Here is a 20,399-nt window from a genome sequence, read left to right on the forward strand (position 1 = left end):
CTGTGAGTCACACTTTCCTCACATACTGAACTCAGAACTGCAGCCAAGTGCCAAAATCGGAGAGACAGAGAGTATTTCATACTCATGCGGTCTTCAAATGGCCAAAGCCTCTTTCCAAGCAGCACTCTGGGTGTTACGAAGCCTGCTTGTGAGCCCTGGGAACTCAATGTCTTCGTCATGCTACTTACTCTAGAAAGAACATCTAACTTGGGTTTATGAATTGCATTCCCAAAGGCAAGCCTGTTAAATCTGTCTCTGAAGATCTGGACGAAAGTATTGTATTTCAAAAGGAAGCTGTCAAGTAATGTTTAAAAGTGGTCAGCACCAGAGCATCGTACTACGAGGCCCTTGCAAGGCAGCAGCACTGGTACAAACTCGCTATGTAAAGAGCTGAATCAGTCTCAGCTGAATGTGACGCAAGATGGGCCAGCTGTTAATGCTCCCCTTATCTCTCCCACATATCTGTTAGAACATGCAGGCTAATTCTCTATCACGAGGCAAGATCTAAGGCTAGAACTAGGACAAAATAGGTGCAGCTGGTTAATATGTATATATATATATGAAAAGAAACAGTTGACACATTTTTTCCATGTCTTTCAGTCAATACACAGCAAATTTGCCCATTCAGAACATTTATTATAGAAAAGTGCCTTGTCCCTTGATTACGCAAACCTCTCTCTCACTGCCTCTCATGTATCAGTTCTACCTTTCTATGAACGCCTGATTTGTGCACGATAGCTGGGAAATGATTCCTAATCCTGCAGCTGAACCCAGATCAGACGCATTTTACTCTGCAGACCAGTGTTTTGTTGGCATAACCACTGGATAGGACCCAACCTTACTCAGCATAGCAAAACAACTGCCTGAAGACTTGTTTTTTTTCCCATTTAGCTGATGTCATCCAGGAAGTAATGCAGCTCATTTAGGAGAAAAAAATTAAATGGAGGGGGGGAGAAGTGTCAGCCAGCTCAGCTCAGTGTTCCCTCTAGGTGGATGTGCTGACAGCTATGTTGCAAGAAGCTCCTCCACTGCAAGTCCTGGTGCAAGTGGGCAGGCTTTCCACTGCCATCCTCAGGAGATTATTGCAAATACTAGGCTTCATTTCTTCATGCTTCACTCAGATTATTTGACACTATTTAATGTGGTGACCTATCAATGGTGCTTAACTTTACAGCTGCATTTCCGGTCAGATACAGACAGTCAAAACTGAGCATGTACAAGTCTCGATTCTTCTACTCATATTTGAGTGGTTTTTTTCTCCTCAAATACTCCCTGTATGTTCATGTTCTTTGCAATATCTTATATGACTCTGTCTTGGGCCTAAAGTAAATTATTGACCTAAAACAAGGGACTTGTACAGCAATGTTGGGTTGAGGCATTATTTTTTTTTCTTGCAGCCTCCATTGCCCTCATCTTGTGAACAGCTCTGTGTGCCAGGAGCTTTCCATGCATGACCGGTCCCACTGAATGGCTCCCACATGACTCTGCTATTGAGTGTTTGTAACATCAGGTGTTCACAACAGGAAAGCTCTGCATAGAAAATTTTGGCTTCTGTCCTGAGGAGGAGGTTATTGTTGTCCTTGGAAAGATCATCTCATCGCAGAGGCTGGAGAAGTTAACAGGTTCTGCCTTCGCATTGAAAATACTTGTTGCTTCCCACGTGCTCAGGAAAACAGCAGGATGTCCCAAAGAGAATGATGAGGGTGGTGATGAACCTCCCGGCATGCATTTACATTTAACCCCTGGCACTTACCTCAGGCACCAAAAACGCAGCAGGCTGGTGAGTTCAGAGGGCTTCCCTTTAGGCAGCTGAGACACAGGAGCAGAGCCTGGGTGATGGGATTTTCAACTCTTGTATCGGCTCACGGAGTGCTGCGGCAACATGGCAGCCTAAGGAATTACTTCAGAGGGCTGAAGAGAGGCACTTATTCCAGCCAGCAACAAATTCAGCCCCCAAATATTATCATATAAGTAGTGATGAGTTTTGCGGGCAATCTGTGAAAAATATTGTACGCCCACGTACGCAGCAATTGAAACAGAATATGCTTGCTGGAGCTGAGTGGTATTTCACCATTTAGGAAGCTTTTTCATTAGCCAACTGCCTTTCAGTAAACTCCGTGTTTGCCACCTTAAATGTTCCTTTGAAACAACACAACAACAAAAAAAAGGCGCAGATTCTTATCTCCTTCTCCAAGCAGGCTGAATTCTTCAATCCGAAGCAGTTTGATCTTGGCACAGCTCTCCAGGCAGCGTTACACATTTCTGGGAAAGGCACGTCAAGATCGCAGCGCTCATCGTTCGGTTTAAGCAGGAGTTTCACATCTAGCTGTGGGGAAACGCAACCCGGGGAGAAAAAAATAGGATTTAGAGGAAAATCAGAGCGAAAATTAAAGGGGGTGATTTTGGTGGATGCAAATCGTGGGCCGCTGATCCTTCGGTTTCGGATGTAATGCTGAAGTTTCACAGAAGCGTTTGCTCCTAGGCTGGAGGGAGTTCTGCAGGACTCGGTCCAACGTCTGCGTGTAGCTGGCTCTTCTAAGCCTGTTTCCAATTAATCTATCTCAGACTCTAACTTCTGAGGAACGGGGTTTTGGGACGCAGCCTGCCTTTATTCCCGTTAAGCCAGCGGTGAAACTCCCCTGTATGCAGCTGGGAGCGGAGCGAGGCCCGCGCCCGGCCCGTTTCCAGCGCCGTGCCTTCGCAGTTCACGCAGTGCCTTCTCCCTGCCCTTGGCTAAAGCTCGGCCTCCCCCCCGCCGTCGGGTCCCATTTTCCTTTTTTCCTCGCCGAGGGAGCAGCGCACCTCCGACCCCGCGCCCTGCCTGTCCGGAGGCAGCACCGCAGCACCTTCGGGGCCGCCCTGCCCGGGCAGTGCCCAAAAACCTCCGCTCTGCCAAACGCTGCCCCCCCGCCGGCGCGTCCCCAGGCAGGGCACGGGGCCGCGCGCGCGCCCCCGCTCCCCCCCCCCCGCCTTCCCCGCGCGTCCCCGCGCCCCACCGGCAGCCTCGGGGCGGTGGCTGCGGAGCCCCGCCCCCTGCCGCCCCGCCCCGCCCCTCCTCGCCCCGCCCCCGCCGCCATTGGCCGGCCGGCGGCCCCGCCCCGCCTGGCCCCGCCCCCCCGCCGCCCGGCAGTCGGGCGCGGGCGGAGCGGGGAGCGGCACCCGCGGCGGCGCCGTCCCGGCAGCATGGGCCGGGGCTGACGGACGGCGCCCGCCCCGCAGACGCCGAGCGCTCAGCCGGCGGGCCCGGGGAGGGAGAGACAGGGAGGGAGAGAGAGGGAGAGGGGCGGGGAGTTGGCGCCGCGGCCGCCCGGGGAAACTTTCCGCCGGCGGAGCGGGGCTGGGCAGGGCAGGGCAGGGCAGAGCGGAGCGGAGCGGGGCGCGCTGAGGCGGCGCGGGGGCCATGCCCGCCGCCAGCCTGCTGCCGCTGTTCGGTAGCGCGGCGGGGCCGGGGGCGCTGGGCGGCCCCGCGGGAGGCGGCGGCGGCGGCGGAGCGGGCGGCGGGGTCCGGAAGGCGGCGGGCCCCGGCGCGTTCCGGCTGACGGAGAAGTTCGTGCTGCTGCTGGTGTTCAGCGCCTTCATCACCCTCTGCTTCGGGGCCATCTTCTTCCTGCCCGACTCCTCCAAGCTGCTCAGCGGCGTCTTCTTCCACTCGGCCGCCCTGCAGCCGCCGCCGCCGCCGCCCGGCGGGCAGCCCCGAGCCCCGCCGCAGCCCGGGGGGGGCCCGGCGGCGGGGCCGGCGGCGGCGGGCAGGGGCAGCCTGGCGCGGATCCGCGCCGACCACGAGCGGGCTCTGCGGGAGGCCAAGGAGACGCTGCAGAAGCTGCCCGAGGAGATCCGCGGGGACATCCGCCGGGACAAGGAGAAAGTCGCGCAGGACGCCCGCGGCAGGAAGGAGCCGGCCGCCTCCGGGCTGCCCCAGCGCCCTTTCCGCCCGCCCGTGGGCGCCGCGGGGCAGGAGCCCGCCGACCCCGCCGTGCGCCAGCGGAGGGCCAAGATCAAAGAGGTGGGTGGCGGCCGCCGCTCCCGGGGACCGGCCCGGGGCAGCCCCGAGCCCGGCAACAGGTCGCCGGCGGCGGGGGGGAGCCCGGGGAGCGCCCCCGCCTCGCCCCGCTGCGGGATGCCCCGGCCGGCGCTCCGTGCCGGCTCCGCATCCTCCTCCTCCTCCTCCTCCTCCTCTTCTCCTCCTCCTCCTTCTCGCAGCCGCCGGGGCCCCCAGGCAGGAGCTGGCAGCTCCCGGCCCCGCGACGCCTTCGCGCGGCTCCCCGGAGCTCGCCGGGCTTTGCCCGTGCCTCCCGGGGCAGGGGGGGCTCTCCCGGCCGTGCCTGCCGTGAGCAGGGCTCGCTGGGGTCCCCCCGGCACGACGAGGCTCCTTTCTTTCTTTCTTTAATAATTCTTCGTGCCGTTCAACTTCCTGTCGTTGCCGGCAGCCCGTATTTATCGAGTTGACAATTCGTGCTGCCTGCGGGGATTAGTTTATAAATTAATAAGTAGCGAGTGTTTTCCCCTTCCGTGAGGATGGGAACGAGACTCCAACCACGGAGTGTTTCTGTGAAACATCGTTAGCCCTGTTTAGGCTGATTTATTTTTATTGCATGTTTGCACAGAGCGGGCTGAAAAATCGGCATTGGCATCACGCGGAGCGCCAAATAATAAGCTCTCACAAATCTCAAATTGTGTGCCGTGCTCTGAAGTCCTAGCATCAGTTTAACTGTTTTAGCAAACTGTGCACCAGTCATAAGCAGTAGATGCCGACGCAAAGGTGTTTAGAGGAGGGAAGCTCTCACGAGTGCACAGTACAGACCACGTCTTGAAGTGTGCAGAGACTGTGTTCTCACTGCTTGCAGTCTCGCAGCCTCCCTGAGGCATACAGAGCAATTAGAAATACCAACAAACTGTGTTTCTGGTTATCTTGAATTGCCATGGACGAGTATTTGGGAGTAGCATAATGAGGCTCTAGACCTGATGTATGACAGTCTGTAGTACAGAGGAGTGCAACAAGTAAATAAGCAGGAGGAGGAAGATAAAACTTGAGTATACTTCTGATTTTGCTGGTCTAACACCGTGCCAATTAGCCCAGTGTTTTTTTTATTCTATATGTACGCAAGTGTGTATGTGTGCATACATTTGCACGCTTGTGCATGTTAGATGTAAGTGTGCACGCATACATATGTGCCCCAGGACCTCTTCCTTTTCTTCCTCCCTTTCCATCCCATTGCTCTTCGTTCTCCCCCGCTTCTACCCGGGAACCACCGACAGCACAGTAACCCCCCAGACCAGATGTTTGGCAATTGTAAGCATAGGAAATGATGACAGAGAGACTGCATTTAGTTTCCAGATCTTTATTTTTCCTTTTTATCTCAGTATCATTCCTCAACATTATGTGCTGTTTCTGGGAGTTTTCTTTCCTCCCGACCCAGTGTGTGATCCTGAGATCCTAGAGATCCTGAACTTATCATGTTGTTTACTCAATTGCTCTTGCATTTCTACAGTACCTTGACCTGTCTGATTTTTCTTTCTTTGAGGAATACTTCTTTTTTTTTTCTGTCCTTAAAACAGTGTTTCCTATTTTCTGTTAACTTGTTTCATATGTTGCACTAAAGGTTGCTCTTTTCCCTGCCTTTGAAAGCCCTTGTTCACCTTTTTGTGTACATGCTTTACTGTTAAGCTGGAATTCTGATCTGCAGCCTTCTTAGCAATTGTTTTAAATTGTAACTTTCAGAAGGGTGCGCTACCTACTGCTACGCTGTAGGTGCACAGAAAGGGTGGAACCTACCCGTTAAAGCTCCTCTCCTTGTGCCTGGTTGTTGCATGCTGGAGGTGTAAACCGGACAAATCTTTCTGCCTTCACACCCTTTCGAGCCTGGAATTTACGCCTGCCATGGCATGACGTATGTCGTAGGGTTAGGACTCAAAACTTGAAACTAGTTATGAGGATGCTTCTGGCAGAAGGAAGCAGGCTGCTTTATAGGAAATGAACAAGTGAGGCTGTGCTTCCCTTCGTTTCTGTCCTCAAAGAGCTCTGCATTGTCAACAGGGCGGTGTAAAGGTGAGGGCGGAGAGAGCTGAAAGAGCCGTGAGTGTGTAGCATTTCTTAATGAAGTTTTGTAATAGAAACTTTGACCATTTTTTCTATGGCACATTTAAAAAACACAAAGTGAAACTTAAAGAAAGTAGGAATATAAAGATTCCTGAACTTTATTAGTATTGAAACAAACATGGTATGACATAGAGCTAGAAAAACACAGAAGTTTCTACAAGCCTATTGAGTGAGTAAAGGTCTCGTTAAAGAAAAAAAAAAACAACAAAAAAAAAACCAGAAGTAGAGATCTCATTTGGTTGTTGCCTTCTGCTCTGAGAGAACAGCCCTGCTGTTCTCGGTGCCTGTGTGTGGCAGCCACCCCACGGGGTCGCACCTGCGAGGCCTGCCTGTCTGCAGGCCTGCCCCTATGGCACGGGGCCTGGGCCACAGGCCCGAGACCCCGCTGCGTGCTGTGATGCCCCTCGTGTTCCCCTTCTGATGATGAATTGCAGGCAAACACTGAAAGAGGGTCTGGCGGTACTGCCTGCAGTGGAGTTTGCCCAATACTTCCTGTTGTAAAACCGCTGTCAGTCGCTTGTGACTGCTGCGTTTTTTACTGGCTGACCTGATGTTGCCTGCGCTGCGCATCTTAGTCAGACTGCGTGTCTCGGGAAGGCTTGAGCATGGAGGCCCGGCTGCTTTTGAGCCTATCAGCGAAGTTGCGTTTTGTTGGCACTTGGGTTCTTCACGCAGTTTCACTGATGCTCTCTCTGGTGTCTCCATGACTCAGAGCAGGGTCTGGGTACACGTTACGCCTCACTCTGGTTTCTCTTTTGGTGTCACGATAGGAGCCCTGGACTGCAAACGAGGAGGTTGTGGTTTGTTCTTGCTTCTCCACTTCTGATTTGAGAGGTGGCCCCTCCTTTGAGCAAGTCCTTCCTGTGATACCTGTTCCCCGTCTGTAAGGAAAGGGGAGCGGAAGGCGGTGATGACTTCCACTCAAACAAGCAGAAATTTTTGCTATCTCTGCTATTGTCCGGTTGGTTGTGCCTGGACATCAGAAATAACAGGGAGAATAACATCAGGGAAGACTTGCAGGTACAACAGCAGTTGGGGAAAGGTGGCAGCTTGATGTGAACAAAAGCAGTGTTTAGCAGAGGACAAATAGTGGGGACAGGCAATGACGGCAGGAGATGCACTGTTTCAATTGGGGAAATCTGATGTTGAATCTTTTTTAAGTCTTATTCCTCGCTTTTCAAAAGAAAAAAGACAATTGAATTATTTAGGTGTTAGGATAATAACAAACTGAACTCTTTTATTTCAGAGAAAAGGAATAGAAAGCAATGAATGAGCTTGCTCAGGTACTAGAAGCGATATAATCATATTAGTGCAGTGCTCTGCCCAGGCTAATTAATCCTGCTGAGCAGCAAGCTAGTGCTGTTGGTAGAGCACCATACTAATGCAGCTGTGCTGTTCCTGCACAAGATAGCTAGCTTGGAGCCTGCACACATTATTGTATGGTGCTGTTCAGACATGTCTTCGGGGTAAAAGCCTTCTTGGAAAACTGGAGCCTGATGTCCGTAATCCATGGCCGTGCTGTCTGTTCCTCACAGTATGCTTGCACAATGCTTCCCAATGCTTGCACAGCTCTCAGCTGTTGCAGTCATCGAGTAGAAGTGCTGAAAAGGAGAATTTTATTCACTGGGCCTATGGTCATTCCTGAGCATCAGTCCTTTGTGCTAGATGGTGTCACAAGGCAGTAAAACAGACTCGGCAGCTGGAGATTACTTCACGCTGTCTTTATAGAAAGAACTCCTTTAAAGTTGTGTTGCCAGTGTGAATTCTGGAGCTTCCGAAGTCCTAAACATTAATTTTGTGGTAGCTTCATCATATTAGGCAAGAAGTCTCAGCAGCGTTGCAAGGAAGTTCAGAAATATCTGGAGGAAATGATACTTGTGAGCATGGAAATAAAATGCTAATCAGAGATCTAATATGCACTTGACATAGCAGCGCTTGGGTATAATTGTAACTCTCCGGTAACAAGGAGGACTGGTGGTGAAATGCCAGGGGGTATCTTGGTGCTGATGAGGGGTGCTCAGCCCCGCGCTCCCTCCTGCACCCTTGCAGCTTTCTTGCTGGCTGCTGTTCTGCTGCTGCTCTGGGGGGCTGGTGAATGTCTTGAGAGATTTTTGCTTTTTATTGACTTCTGTGAGGCAAGCTGAGTTCATTAATACTTCTGGCTGTGAAAAGAAGAGGGGAAATCTCTTCTCGCTGCTTGTTCTTGCCTGCCTTCTCCCCCTCTCTCCTTTGCATTGACTCCTCTGGAGCCCTCTGAAAACAGCTTCAGCTCACTAAGCTGGCAGGAGAGTGACAGAGCAAAAAAGTTGGATATGTTTTATGCCAAGTTGCTGAGTTGAAGGCTTTCAGGGAAGGCTCCACTCAGCGGTAGCTTGGGCTGTGGTAAGGAAACGGTGCTAGGTGGATGAAGGAGGTACAAAACTTCTCCTTTCAGTTGTCTTAAGAGACTGGCTTCTCCGTTAAATGTGAATCTGTAACATGACATTTGCAGAGCAGAGGTTCAACCTCCTGTAGCAGGCGGAAGTGCTGCACTTCAGTAGGGTGTTGCCTCTCAACCTCTTTTCTCAGAACAGAAAAAAGGAAAAGAAATACAAGAGCAGTAATTCCTGAACTCTCCAGCTCCTGCAGGCTGAAATTCCCGGTGCTAGTACTAGGAAAAGAAGGTTGTGGGGGCCTTCCTAAGGTGTGGATGGGGAAGAAGTAAACTGGTGCAGTTCGAGTATGGAACGGTTTGGGTTTCGAACACAAAAAGCCACATTTCCTGATGGTACAGTTCCTTAAGAACAAGATGCGGTACAAGCAAGGGGCCTTGGCATGTAATGAGTAAGCACGGTGGTGATTTCTGGCAATATGCCGATGATGCAATGTATTTCTAAAGAAGCTTTCTTAAATTTTGACCTTAATGCTGACATCTTGCAGCTGTCATTCAGTTTCTCAGAGGAGTTTAAAATGAATCTTGTGGTTGTTTTTTTTTTTTTTCAGAGCTTTATTTATTTACCTTTAATATTTCAGTATTTTTATATCTGCTAGTTCTTCTTCCAAGTTTTACAGTGCCTTCCTTCCTAACAAATATTGCTTTTTGTTTGTTTGTAATGGTTTTATAAAAGACACTAAGGAGGTGAGTTAACTGCCTAAATACAGGGAGTCCAATATGGTGTGTAGGTGCCTTACTCCCGAAGTTAAGGGTATTCTCCCTGGGTTTGCTGGGAGATCTATGCTCTTGTGAAGGGGCAGGGATTATTTTAGGGCATAAAACATATCACTGAATGGTAAGCTAAGCAGCTTATTTGAAGATGTAATGACACTACAAGATCACAGAATGGCTTGGGTTGGAAGGGACCTTAAAGACCATTCAGTTCCAACCCCCCTGCCGTGGGCAGGGACACCTCCCACCAGACCAGGTTGCCCAAAGCCCCATCCAGCCTGGCCTTGAACACCTCCAGGGATGGGGCATCCACAGCTTCTCTGGGCAGCCAGGGCCAGTGCTTCACCACCATCACAGTAAAGACTTTTTTCCTTATATCTAATCTAAATCTCCTCTCTCTTAGTTTAAAGCCATTATTCCTTGTCCTATCACTACACTCCCCGACAAAGAGTCTTTCCCCAGCTTTTCTGTAGGCCCCCTTTAGGTACTAGAAGGCTGCTATAAGGTCTCCCCAGAGACTTCTCTTCTCCAGGCTGAACAACCCCAGCTCCCTCAGCCCCTCTTCATAAGCCAGGTGCTCCAGCCCCTTGATCATCATCTTTGGGTCCCTCCTCAGGACTCGCTGTAGACAAAGAGAAGCTTCATCTGAATCACTGCGGGCATGATTCAGTGACTCTTCAGCAATTTCTTCACACCCTGTGCAGAGCCAGTTTGACCTGCCAGCCAGGCAGAAATCTACCCACGCTTTTGTTGGGTTTGCTGCTGGAGGGTATAGGGAGCTGAAGAGGCTTAGCAGCAGTCTGAGCGTGGTGGAGGGAAGCCGTGGACCCCTCCTAAGGCAATGAGTTTGAAAGTGGGAAGAGGTGGGGAGCAAGGTGGAGGCTGTAGAGGAGAGTGGCATTTTTTTTGTTCACAAGATGCGAAATAAGGTATGCCTTTGCCAAATTAACATCCTTTCTGCTGGGAGCCCTTAAGGTCTTTTTAGGGGATGTCGTTTCACGTGAGTTGTTTTTGGCTGCTTTTTTATCAGTTATGAGACAGAGGGGTGTTCTGGTGCATGACAGTGTGCACATTTGACCAGGGTAGGGTGTGTTTCCATGGGCAGTTCATGTTTTACCCATACATGCTTTATGTGAGCTAACCAAGAGGAATATTTTGCTTTCCTATGTTCAGCCTCGGTTTATGTTCTCAGCAGGTAAATTTAACAAAGCTCACTGGTTGTCCTGTGTATCCTTAGAATGGATCCTGGATTCTTAGAATTCTGGGAGAATGAAAAGGCTTTAAACATGCAGTGGAAAACATCTGGCTTTCAAAAAAAATCAACCACATGATTAATTTTTAACTGAAAACCATGTGCATGTTTTATGCAAAGGCAGAACCTGAATTCCAGATGCACAGGACTCTTTTTATGAAAGCTAAATAAGGTGATGAAAAGGGGTGAGGTAAAGCTTAAAATGGAATGTCTCCTGCATTTTGGCAGAAGTTATATTCTCCTGGTGATAATTTCGTATTTTCTATTAGTATAGAAAACCTATGGCAGCCATTTAGCATAGAGAAATGAAGTAAATCATAATGTTGGTGAGTACAATTGCTTAAGGCTGTAATTCTATGCTGTGGGCAAAATGAAGCAGAAAAACTCCACCTGTTTATTAAAATCGACTATTAAGGCTGAAAAATGTCTATCTCATTCAAGCAGAAAAAAAATTCTAAGGGTAGTAGACAGTCAGGCTTTGATAGCTTCCTTGGATGTTAATTAAAGCACAGATCTATGAAAAGAAAATCATGGACAGACAGAAGACAGCACTTCTTGCAATTAACTGCATTACGTAGGCACTTGTATGACTGTTGGACAGACACCTTTTTGTTAAAGCTGTCTGAAATGTACTGCTGTAAGAATTCTTTAGTGTGGTCACTTTTTCTGTTTTATTTTTTTCCTAGTTTAGGGAGCCAGAGTAGGTGTGAATTCATGTGGTTTTATTCTCAAATAGAATGCTTTAACAAGTAGTTCCTTTATTTACCCATTAAATAATAAATTTGTCTTCCTATTTGTATTCCTAACTTATTTGGCAGAATAAGCGTCTACTACTTCAGGAAAGTATTCAGTGTTTGATTCAGTGTTTGCTGCTATCTAACAGTACAGCACTTCTCTGGCAATAAACTGCAGTCTGAAATGGTACAGCGATGCTAAAACATTCTGGTTGTGTGCTTTTCTGGTAACAAAATCCTCTTTTCAGAGGCATCTCTATATAAAGTATGCTTTAGACACTGAGGTTTGAAGAATTTAGTAGTCTATTTTTAAGTTATTTCTAAAACTAAGCTTATAAAATGAAGAAAATAATTGTTTAGATGGGCCTAGGAATTAAGCAATATGGGCAGCGTACAGACAGACAATGTACTGTTCTTTCTTTTGTGTGAAAACCTCCTTTATCCAATAAATTTCTTTTTTTTAAGCATGTGATAAAAGAATGTGTGCAGACTCTTAAGAAGCATCTTCCTATTTTCCATCACTTTTTATAATCAAGCCTGTCATGAAAACATAATTGGCAAGTAATAAAGCGCATGCTTGCCCAAAACAGATTAAGTGAAACCTTTTTCAGAACTGTGGTTAATCCCTCTTGCAACAGAAGGCTTGGCAGCCTCGCCGACAGAGTCCAGGAGCCTCCACTGCTGCGAGAGAGGAGCTTGCTCTGCAGGGGTGGGAGGGGTCCAGTGCTGTTTTGAAGGAAGGCAGGTAGGGTAGTAAAACTCCAGGTTTGCCTCTCTTGCATCTTGAAATCGTCAGTTTGAACTCTGTAGTAACCTAGAAATGCTTGCATGAAATACCGTGACAATTGGCTATAACTTCACGCAGTAAGCTGATCGGATTTTATAGCTGGTGTTTATGAAGATACAGGTATTGCTCATTCCGATGCCTCTAATTTTAAAAGCTTTTCAAACAGATTGGATGAGCATATAACCTGCTGTTACGTTCTTAACAACTGTTAAACATTGCCAGCCCTTGTGGGAACACTGAGGTGTGTAGTTTCTTACACAAAGGTAACTGCAAGTGTAAAATCTACTTTCATTTGTCCTCCCGCTCTCTCTTGGAACCTATACGTACCTTGGCTTAGAAATAAAGCAAGTGGATGGAAGTCTGACTTCTAAGAAACTTGGACCCTTTTTAATGCAGATACATAGTAAGGTAAGAAAAAACACAAAGAGGGGAAGAGACGGTAGGCAATATTGAGCAAAGGACCAAAATGATGCTGTGCGAGGAAAGAGCTAGTAGCTGTAGAGCATCTGGCTGTTACAAGACTTCCCGTGTGCTCTTCAAAAATTCTTTCAGAAGAACTCTTTTCTCTGATGCTGGGCAGAATCAGGAGCTACAATTTCAATGAAAAAGCATGCAGCTTTGCAGTTCTCGTGTGAAGGTATATATTGCTGCCACTTAGGTTAGAGGCAGTGCTGTGTATCATCTATAAGAATAAAGTAGGAAGGAAAGAACGTCTGATACTTTCTTCCAGGATTTTGCATCATCTGACTTGTGTAGAGGTGTTCTTATTGCTTGGCAACATAAAACCTCTTTTCCATTATTTATTCAAAGCCAGTCAGTGCTTTTAAACCATTGCAATAAAATTACATTCGATCAGTGTGGATTGCTTCTTTAATTAGTATTCCAACCACTGCGAGGCTATTTTAAAAAAAAAAAAAAAGTATCTGCATATTTTCTTTCACTTGGTTCACTGCATAATAAACATCTTTTCGCCTTTTGAAATTTCTTTTGTTCAGGGACTGCTTTCTTCCAAGGAAATAGAAAGTAGCTCATGTAAAAGAATCCCAAGCTTAAAAAAAACAACAAAACATTTTGCTTTCAAAGTGTAGCACTCAAGGAGGTAGTGATTTTACTATTCCCTGATAGACACACACAGATGCAGACCCAGTCTTTAACTCCACTGTCAGTTTTCTCACTGCCTTTGAGCACTGACATCTGTTGTTGCACTGAATGGTGATACTAATGATAAAGCTTTGCCCGTACGGCTGTCTGCAGGGAAATGTGCTGCTTGTTACTGTGGTTATAGTTCTCCACCCATCTGTGATTCTAAGAATTGCACTTCAAATTTTGCGTTGGACCTAGACAGTAATAGTAAATTCTTTAAACAGAAGCTTAAAGAAGAGAAAAAGATGTTAATAACTTTCAGTGGTGGATTCGCCCCCCTTATTTCCCACCCAATCATGCAACAGCAAGCCTCATCTCCATTTAGAGAGTAGGAGAGTTGTACCTGCTATGCGTTTAAAAAGTCATGGTACTTGAAAGCTGTGTGTTGCTTTTTTGTTCTGGTGAGATTGTCTGAGGAACTGCCACAGGAAAAAAAATATGTGCTATGTAACGATAAACTGCAAGCTGACTGATATTTTTATGTCTTATTCTGTAAAGCTCTAGGGTATGCATGGCACTGAACCTGAACTGACTCTTCATAGAAGTGTGTGCGATCTCGTCAAGGGCTAAAGTGACATCACAGATCAAAAAGGGCATTTCAAAAAATGACCTTTCTGAAGAAAAGCCCTTAAGCCTCTTCATGCAGTTACTCTAAAAATTCACTGTATTCACATTTAGAGAGAGAGAGACAAAGATATATTCGGATCTATCTCCATATGTATGTTTTACAGTACAGCCAAATACTGTGGGCAGTTGGTAAATGATAAATCCTCATTTGTAACCAAGGATGTAGTTTGTTAGGGGCAAGCTCTGATTTGAATAAACACCTTTAATAAAGCAAAACACAGAATTTTTACCAGTAGCTACGTTGAAAAAATAATTCTACACATGCTGCAAGCAAAATCCAGAGCATTGGAATGGAGCAAAGAATTTCCTGAATTTTGGTAACCAGATTTGGACAAGTCAATGGGTAAATCTAAGCCCTGCAGATAGTAGATACACAGTGAGAAGGTTTTCAGACTTACTGGAAACTGTTGTCTTATGCAGTCTGGTCATCTGAAAGCGTTCTGGAGGCATGGCTGATCTGCATTTATGTGTACTTTAGGTTTTGTTTGTTCTTTTTCCCAGCCTTCTGCTTACCATATAATTTTCTCATTCAGAGAGAGAGAGAGAGAGAGAGGGAGATTCAGGCTTGCCACTGCACCTCTGGAAGCATGTGGTCAGTCAATCTGCAGGGCTGGCTTCAAAATTAAATCAGATTACTCCGTTCTGTTGTAGCCAAGTTTGGAAAATCTCTGAGGAGGGAGATTCTGCAGCTACTCTGGACAAATGTATTCTTGTGTCTGAAGACCCTTTTTATTTTTATCATATCCACTTAGAATGTCCATTTTGCTTAAGTGCTCTGTCCTTAATTTCATCTTCATTAACCTAACGTCTCTCCCTGATAAGCTCTTGCCACTAGGCCCCAGGAGTACGTCTTGCCAGTAAAGACCAGAGCCAAAAAGACATCAATTGCTTGAGTCTTTCCATGTCCTTCGTCACTATTTTTCCCAGCCTGTTTAGCAGCACGTCCCTGTTTTTTTTGGTCTTCTTTTGCTGCTGACGTACCTGTAGCGGCACCTTCCGTCCCATGGCAGTTTTCCAGCTGAGCTTTGGCCTTCTTCTGTACTGCTGTGGGGCAGCCCCTGTGTGATCCCCCTCCATGGGCATCTCTGGGGGTTTGGGCCCAGCCAGGCACTCCATGTTCATCCCTGGTGGTCTCCTGCGTGGGCCATTTTTGTGCTTGGAGATCAGCGAGGTCTCCTGGGCACCTCCGGCCTACAGGGATCTCTCCTATGGGATCCTGCAGGTCAGGTCCCTGAACAACTTGAGCCTGTTTCCCTGAACTCTGGGGTCTGTTTTATTTGTCTTCCTCAATTCCTTCATGATCTTAAACTCTCCTTTCTGTCATTTACACTGGCTTATGATTTAGACACTTCTCTTTCATGCATATATTGTTTTGAAGTGAGCTATTATTAGGAGAGGTGGGGCGCTGGAGGGAAATGACATGTGGCCTTTTCTAACTAATTTGCATCTGTGCTGCCTTTCTCGGTTTCATTAGGTAAGCGTAGTAGGTGCTGCGTGGTAGCTTTGTCAGTATTTTGAAATTTTAAAAAATGAGGAAATATTTACTGTCCAAACAAATATGGTTAACAGGGTATTCCAAATTGAATTTTTGAAATATGAGCTGTGGATAGAAAACAAAACTCTCAGTGGCAGCTCTGGGCACTTCTGTGGGCGTGAATGGGTTACTAGCATACTGACACAGCCTGGGAGAAACACCATCAAAGAACTGGGTGGTGTGCTGAAGCTTCTTTTCTCTGGGTACCTGTGATTAAAATATAAGTCATCTGATGTTTGTACATTACACCTATGAAACTAGGGATGTGAAAGCTAATATAACATAAGTTCAAAGTTTGAAGTTTGTATTGTGACTGAAGTTGATACCATTGAATTAGATGTAAAGCACAGTTCTGTTTTGATTTCCTTGTAAGCGCTTAAAATTAGCAAATACTTATCACTGATTTACAAACTTGATTTTAATTACATTTTAATCTATTTCACATGACTGCTGTATGGTTTACAGCAGACCTTGTGCTTATTTTTTACAGTAGGGTTAACTATTGCACTACACTACCAAATCATAGAAGTCAACTATATAGTATTAAATGCCCTGTCACTTTTGACATTAGGAAGAGGTCTGGCTTTCCAGAAGCTTGGTGTTGAAAATGAAGTCTTCCTTTATACTGCCTTAGGCTCAGTGTCCAAATTCACCAGTCATTTCTGAAAATGTAGGCTGCCAGCATCATAGTGGTGCGTGAGCATCCCTTCAATTTGACGTGACTGTTATGATTTAGTGATACGGGAAGCAAAGCTCTTTCCAGATATAGCAGGGACTGTATAACCTTACTTGTGCCCCAACATTGTAATCCTTTGTTAGGAGAACAATGTTTGCCCATATTTTTTATCTGCTACTTAAAAGCGTGAAAAAGCAGCTGTAAAACCTACACAAGTACTTATGGTGGGAACTAATTAAGTTTAAGGAAAGGGCCTCTGAGTTTTGGAAAGCAATTAAGCTTGTTTTTAACTTTGATCAGACTTTTTTTTGTGTGTGTGAATTTTTCTACAATGTCTGTGTATGAAGGTTTCATTTCATCAAGAAAATTACTTTGAATCTTTCTAGCAATCCAAAGCTTGACCAGCAGCTGTGTCTCTACTTCTGTATTTTTTTATCTGTGGTTTGAAGTAAAAGTTCAGCATTTGATTTTCCTATGCAAATCAGGTCCTCTAGGATAAGCTAATGAAGTGGTATCACTTGGGTCTCTTGCATGTGAAAAGAAACTTTAGATGTACAGTGGTCTGATCTGTATGTTCTGGGCATTCAAAAAAAAAAAACACAACCCTTTTTGTTAGCTATAGTCTTGATCATGAGAACTTAGAGGGGCACAGATATTACTAAGTTGTTTTAAACGCTCAGGAGTGCACTGTAAGATGGCACATGTGTTCATTTCAGAGTGACTTTATAATATCTTCTTCATGTGCTAATTACCTATTACCACATTATGTGGTGTGAGCATTTAGTAGAGCTTTTTATTCCCTTTTACTTGAAGACAATATTTTTGTGTTGTCTATTTTATTCTTTATTTGCTATGGGGAGCCTTTACCACTTCATGCTGTTTGAAAAATGCATATATACTTTTTTTTTTTTTTTTCCTGAGGAAGGAACAAGCCCAGCAGCTGATGCCAAGGACACGTCTCAAAAAGAGATGAAAAGTCCACGTGTTTGCATGAACGCTCAGTGCAAATAAATGGGGATGTGATCTGGTACCTTGAAGTCAAACATATCTCATGTCTGTTTTACTGGCCACACCTCCTCTGCACACAGGCAGAAATTTTCCTAATAACTTTGTGGCTGGTTTTACGGCAGCCACACCAACAATGATTCTCTTGTACCTAAAACTTCGTGTTGCTATTAGTCCTGTGCTATGTGGGGAGCTTCTGTAGGCAGTAAAATAAGCTGTGAATGTGCAATAATTGGGGAAAAAATCATAATTTCTCTTGAATGTTCTTGCTGTACAGTTTCAAATATACTGTTTATAGGAAATGTCCTGGGAGGCATTGGAAGTGTTGTAATCAAAACAACTGGAAATTTAAGTTGCCTTTTCTACCACTTACCCTAACCCCCCTCAAAAGCAACAAAAAAATGACCAACATCCAAATTTCAACTTCCTTAAAATAGTCAAAAATTTGTATAAATTATCTCAATTCTCCAAAGATGTCATATAGGAGGAGGACAGAACCGTGGTGGGTTTTGTGATGGGGCACGGAACAGCAGAAGTATGTGAAGGAAAACTTGGTAGTCTTTGTTTGAAAGCTAATGACTGGGAATGTTGCAGATGTACCCTGTTTTACCAAAGAACCAACATATAAAAGAGTGTTTGGAGTGAAGTGGAGGAAGCTTTAAAATGTCTATATTTTATTCAGTATTTGATCGTTTGATGAAAATCCTTATCAGCAGTTCTCAATCAGCTTTTCATAGAGGGAATTTGATAACAATTAATTTGTACAGTTAATCCATAAAGTTAATCCCTCCCATTTGGGGACATCACTCAGTTTGATTCATGCTCTTCAGCTTTTGTGCTATCGTTGGTGTTTTTGAAGTAGCTATGATCTCAATAATACCTCTGGCTTAATTTAGAAATATTTGTGCTTTCTAGTAAAGCTTTTTTTGTGTCTTTTAGCATCTATCCCTAAATGTACTTGATTGAATTTTTACTGACAAATACTGAAAATACATACCATGAGGAAAAACATACATTTTAAATCTTCATAAACTTCTAAGACAGTTTCTGTTAGCCACTTTCCCCAGATGAGCCATTTTCCTTTTTCTTCCTTTGGGCTTCAGCAGTACAATTTAAAATCTAACTAGTTTGAGCTCTGCCAGATAAAAGCAGAAGACAAATTAACCAACAACAACAACAAAGTTTTCTTTAGCAAAGTGAAAATTTTGTCTGTGCTGTAGCCAGAGTGCATGTGGTACTGTTGATCATTGAAGAGACGTGCATTTGGTGCTGAGCCTTTTAGACTGCATGTGGCAACGTATCTGGAAACGAATGCCAGTTGTGGAATACTTGTACTTTTTCATGAAGCTTTGGTCATGTGCTCTACATATGTTCCTTTATTTGCTTTATAACTTGAACAAAATCCAGGCTGACTAAACAGTGGTGCACTTTGAGTGATGTGTAAAAATGGTACCTTGTAGAACAAATTGATCGCAGTAGTTTGCTCCCTAGAAGAGTACTGGTGCGTACGTGTGGGATCACCAGTAGATCCTTCCAACTGAGGCAGGGGATTAAATTTTCCCAGTGCCTTTCTTTTGAGAATACCCGTTGTTGATAGAATAACTGGCTTTTCACTTTTTTCTTAAAGCATTCCGATATCCCTTTTTCCATACTGAGAATGGAAAGAGATGAAAATTTGGGCATTGCAATGGGTGAGTGCTTCTTTTCTTTATGGCCGTATATGTCAGTTTCAAACAAGGCAAATGATACTCCCTGGGGACTGCCATTTTCTTCTCGAAGAAGAAAGCAGTAAGCAACTTCAGTTAAAATCAATGAAAGAAACACCAGACTGCAATTATTAAAGTTTCTCAGTGTGTGTGTTTTGAATGACTGTAATTCTTGAACTTGAGTTTAGTTAGTGCTGTCAGGAAACTTCAGGTGCAGATGTATGTCTGATGGGTTGCCTCTTGCAGGCCGTTTTTTGTCCATTCCGCTTGACACCCCTTGAGATCAGTTCACAGTCCAATTTCAGCACTGCCTTGCACTATCTGCCATTATTGACTTTTAGCAGTCACTGTGTATATTTGATGTTGACTTTGAAACTTCCTTTGGAGGTGTAAAATATACTTGCTCAGTGTTTTAACTTGATAGATTCATGCTGTGGATTCTAATTATTGCCTGTTATTAAGTACTACTTAGGAAGTAGCAGTAGCATCATAGATAAGGTAGGCATGGAATCAGAGGAATTGAAAGCCTAATCTGCTGTATGTTTTAATTGAACTGATGTGTTTATGGCTTTCAGTCATTGGCCTGATATGAGGGAGACAGGCTGCAGCAGCACTAAGCACCAGAGGACAGCCTTCCTCCTGTACTGCACCACCCAAAGCCTTTCCTGTTGCATCTCGCTGCTCTTGGGTGGGATGAGAACAGCTCCAAGCTTTAGCACTTCAGCTGCGGGCTCTGACCGATGCGATGCTTCTGGAGAAATGCACTTCGATGTAGCTGGGGCAATCATTAGTGAACTGTTTCAAAGTCAGAAGCAGCTGAAAACACTGCCTAGCACCTTTAGTCAAATCTGATGTGCTAGGTCATGTAAAAGGAGACTAAAAGCAGATTTCTCTTCAAAGCAATGACAGTCTTCAAAGAATATATTCTATGGATGGGTACAGGCAGAATACACAGAAACGAGTCCGTTTTGCTCAGCAGGGTAGGGCAGTGGCAGAGTTGGCTTGTTTGTTTTTATGACAGGTGAGACAGTAAGATTTCGCTGTACATATCTACAGCAGCAGGTCATTACCTTCCTTATCTACTGCAGGTAAATTTTTAACTTCCAGTTAACCTTGTCACCTAAAAGTTTGTAAATAGGCTTATCCCAGCCTGGTTGTAACTACGTGTAAGTGGTTTTGGGCTTAGCTGTTACTGTGGCAGCAAAATCACTGGTGTGGACATAGCATTGAGGTTTTGGTTATGGAGCTCTGTCAGTTGTTTAACAAAGTGTATCTTCCCATTCTGTGGTAGAGCTTAACAAAGAGTTCCCATGTTTAATGATAGATGCATTAAGATAAGCCTCAGAGAGCTGATCTTTTTATTTAAGTGCAGCTTCAGACCAGTATCTTTTTATTCAAGTGACAAGCTAATTCTATCAAGTCTGAATCTCCTGGCTACACAACATCCTGTGTTTTGATTACTATTTTGGAAGGTAATTTACTTGTTAGAACAAGTTTCACTTCCCTCTTAGAGTGACACCTTAATTGTATATAGAAGTCAAAATTTGATTTTTTGACACACATTTCTTTGTACTAATCCTCAGTTCATATTTCAAATGCGTACAGGTTTGCTATTTCACAAGATATTTATCAGATAAGTGTATGAAAAAGGTAGAAGAGCGAGTCAGTGGACTGACAGTCTCCTACTGTCTGT

At 45.2% G+C, this 20,399-nt stretch overlaps 1 protein-coding gene and 1 long non-coding RNA gene across 2 annotated transcripts in view; one reads left to right on the forward strand and one right to left on the reverse strand.

The window, feature by feature from the left end:
- The window catches only part of LOC136790458 (uncharacterized), a 28,322-nt gene extending 25,356 nt beyond the window's left edge, over positions 1-2,966 (reverse strand). The window contains exon 1 of the long non-coding RNA XR_010830398.1: positions 843-2,966. This is a non-coding gene — a long non-coding RNA (uncharacterized lncRNA). The remainder of the gene's footprint in view (positions 1-842) is intronic.
- A 171-nt stretch (positions 2,967-3,137) lies between these two features.
- Positions 3,138-20,399, forward strand: part of MAN1A1 (mannosidase alpha class 1A member 1) — a 141,572-nt gene continuing 124,310 nt past the window's right edge. The window contains exon 1 of the mRNA XM_066994361.1: positions 3,138-4,003. Coding sequence (XP_066850462.1) covers positions 3,401-4,003 — 603 coding nt within the window. The 5' untranslated portion in view covers positions 3,138-3,400. The remainder of the gene's footprint in view (positions 4,004-20,399) is intronic.

The sequence above is a fragment of the Anser cygnoides genome, chromosome 3, assembly GCF_040182565.1.
Source record: "Anser cygnoides isolate HZ-2024a breed goose chromosome 3, Taihu_goose_T2T_genome, whole genome shotgun sequence".
NCBI classification, from domain to species: domain Eukaryota; kingdom Metazoa; phylum Chordata; class Aves; order Anseriformes; family Anatidae; genus Anser; species Anser cygnoides.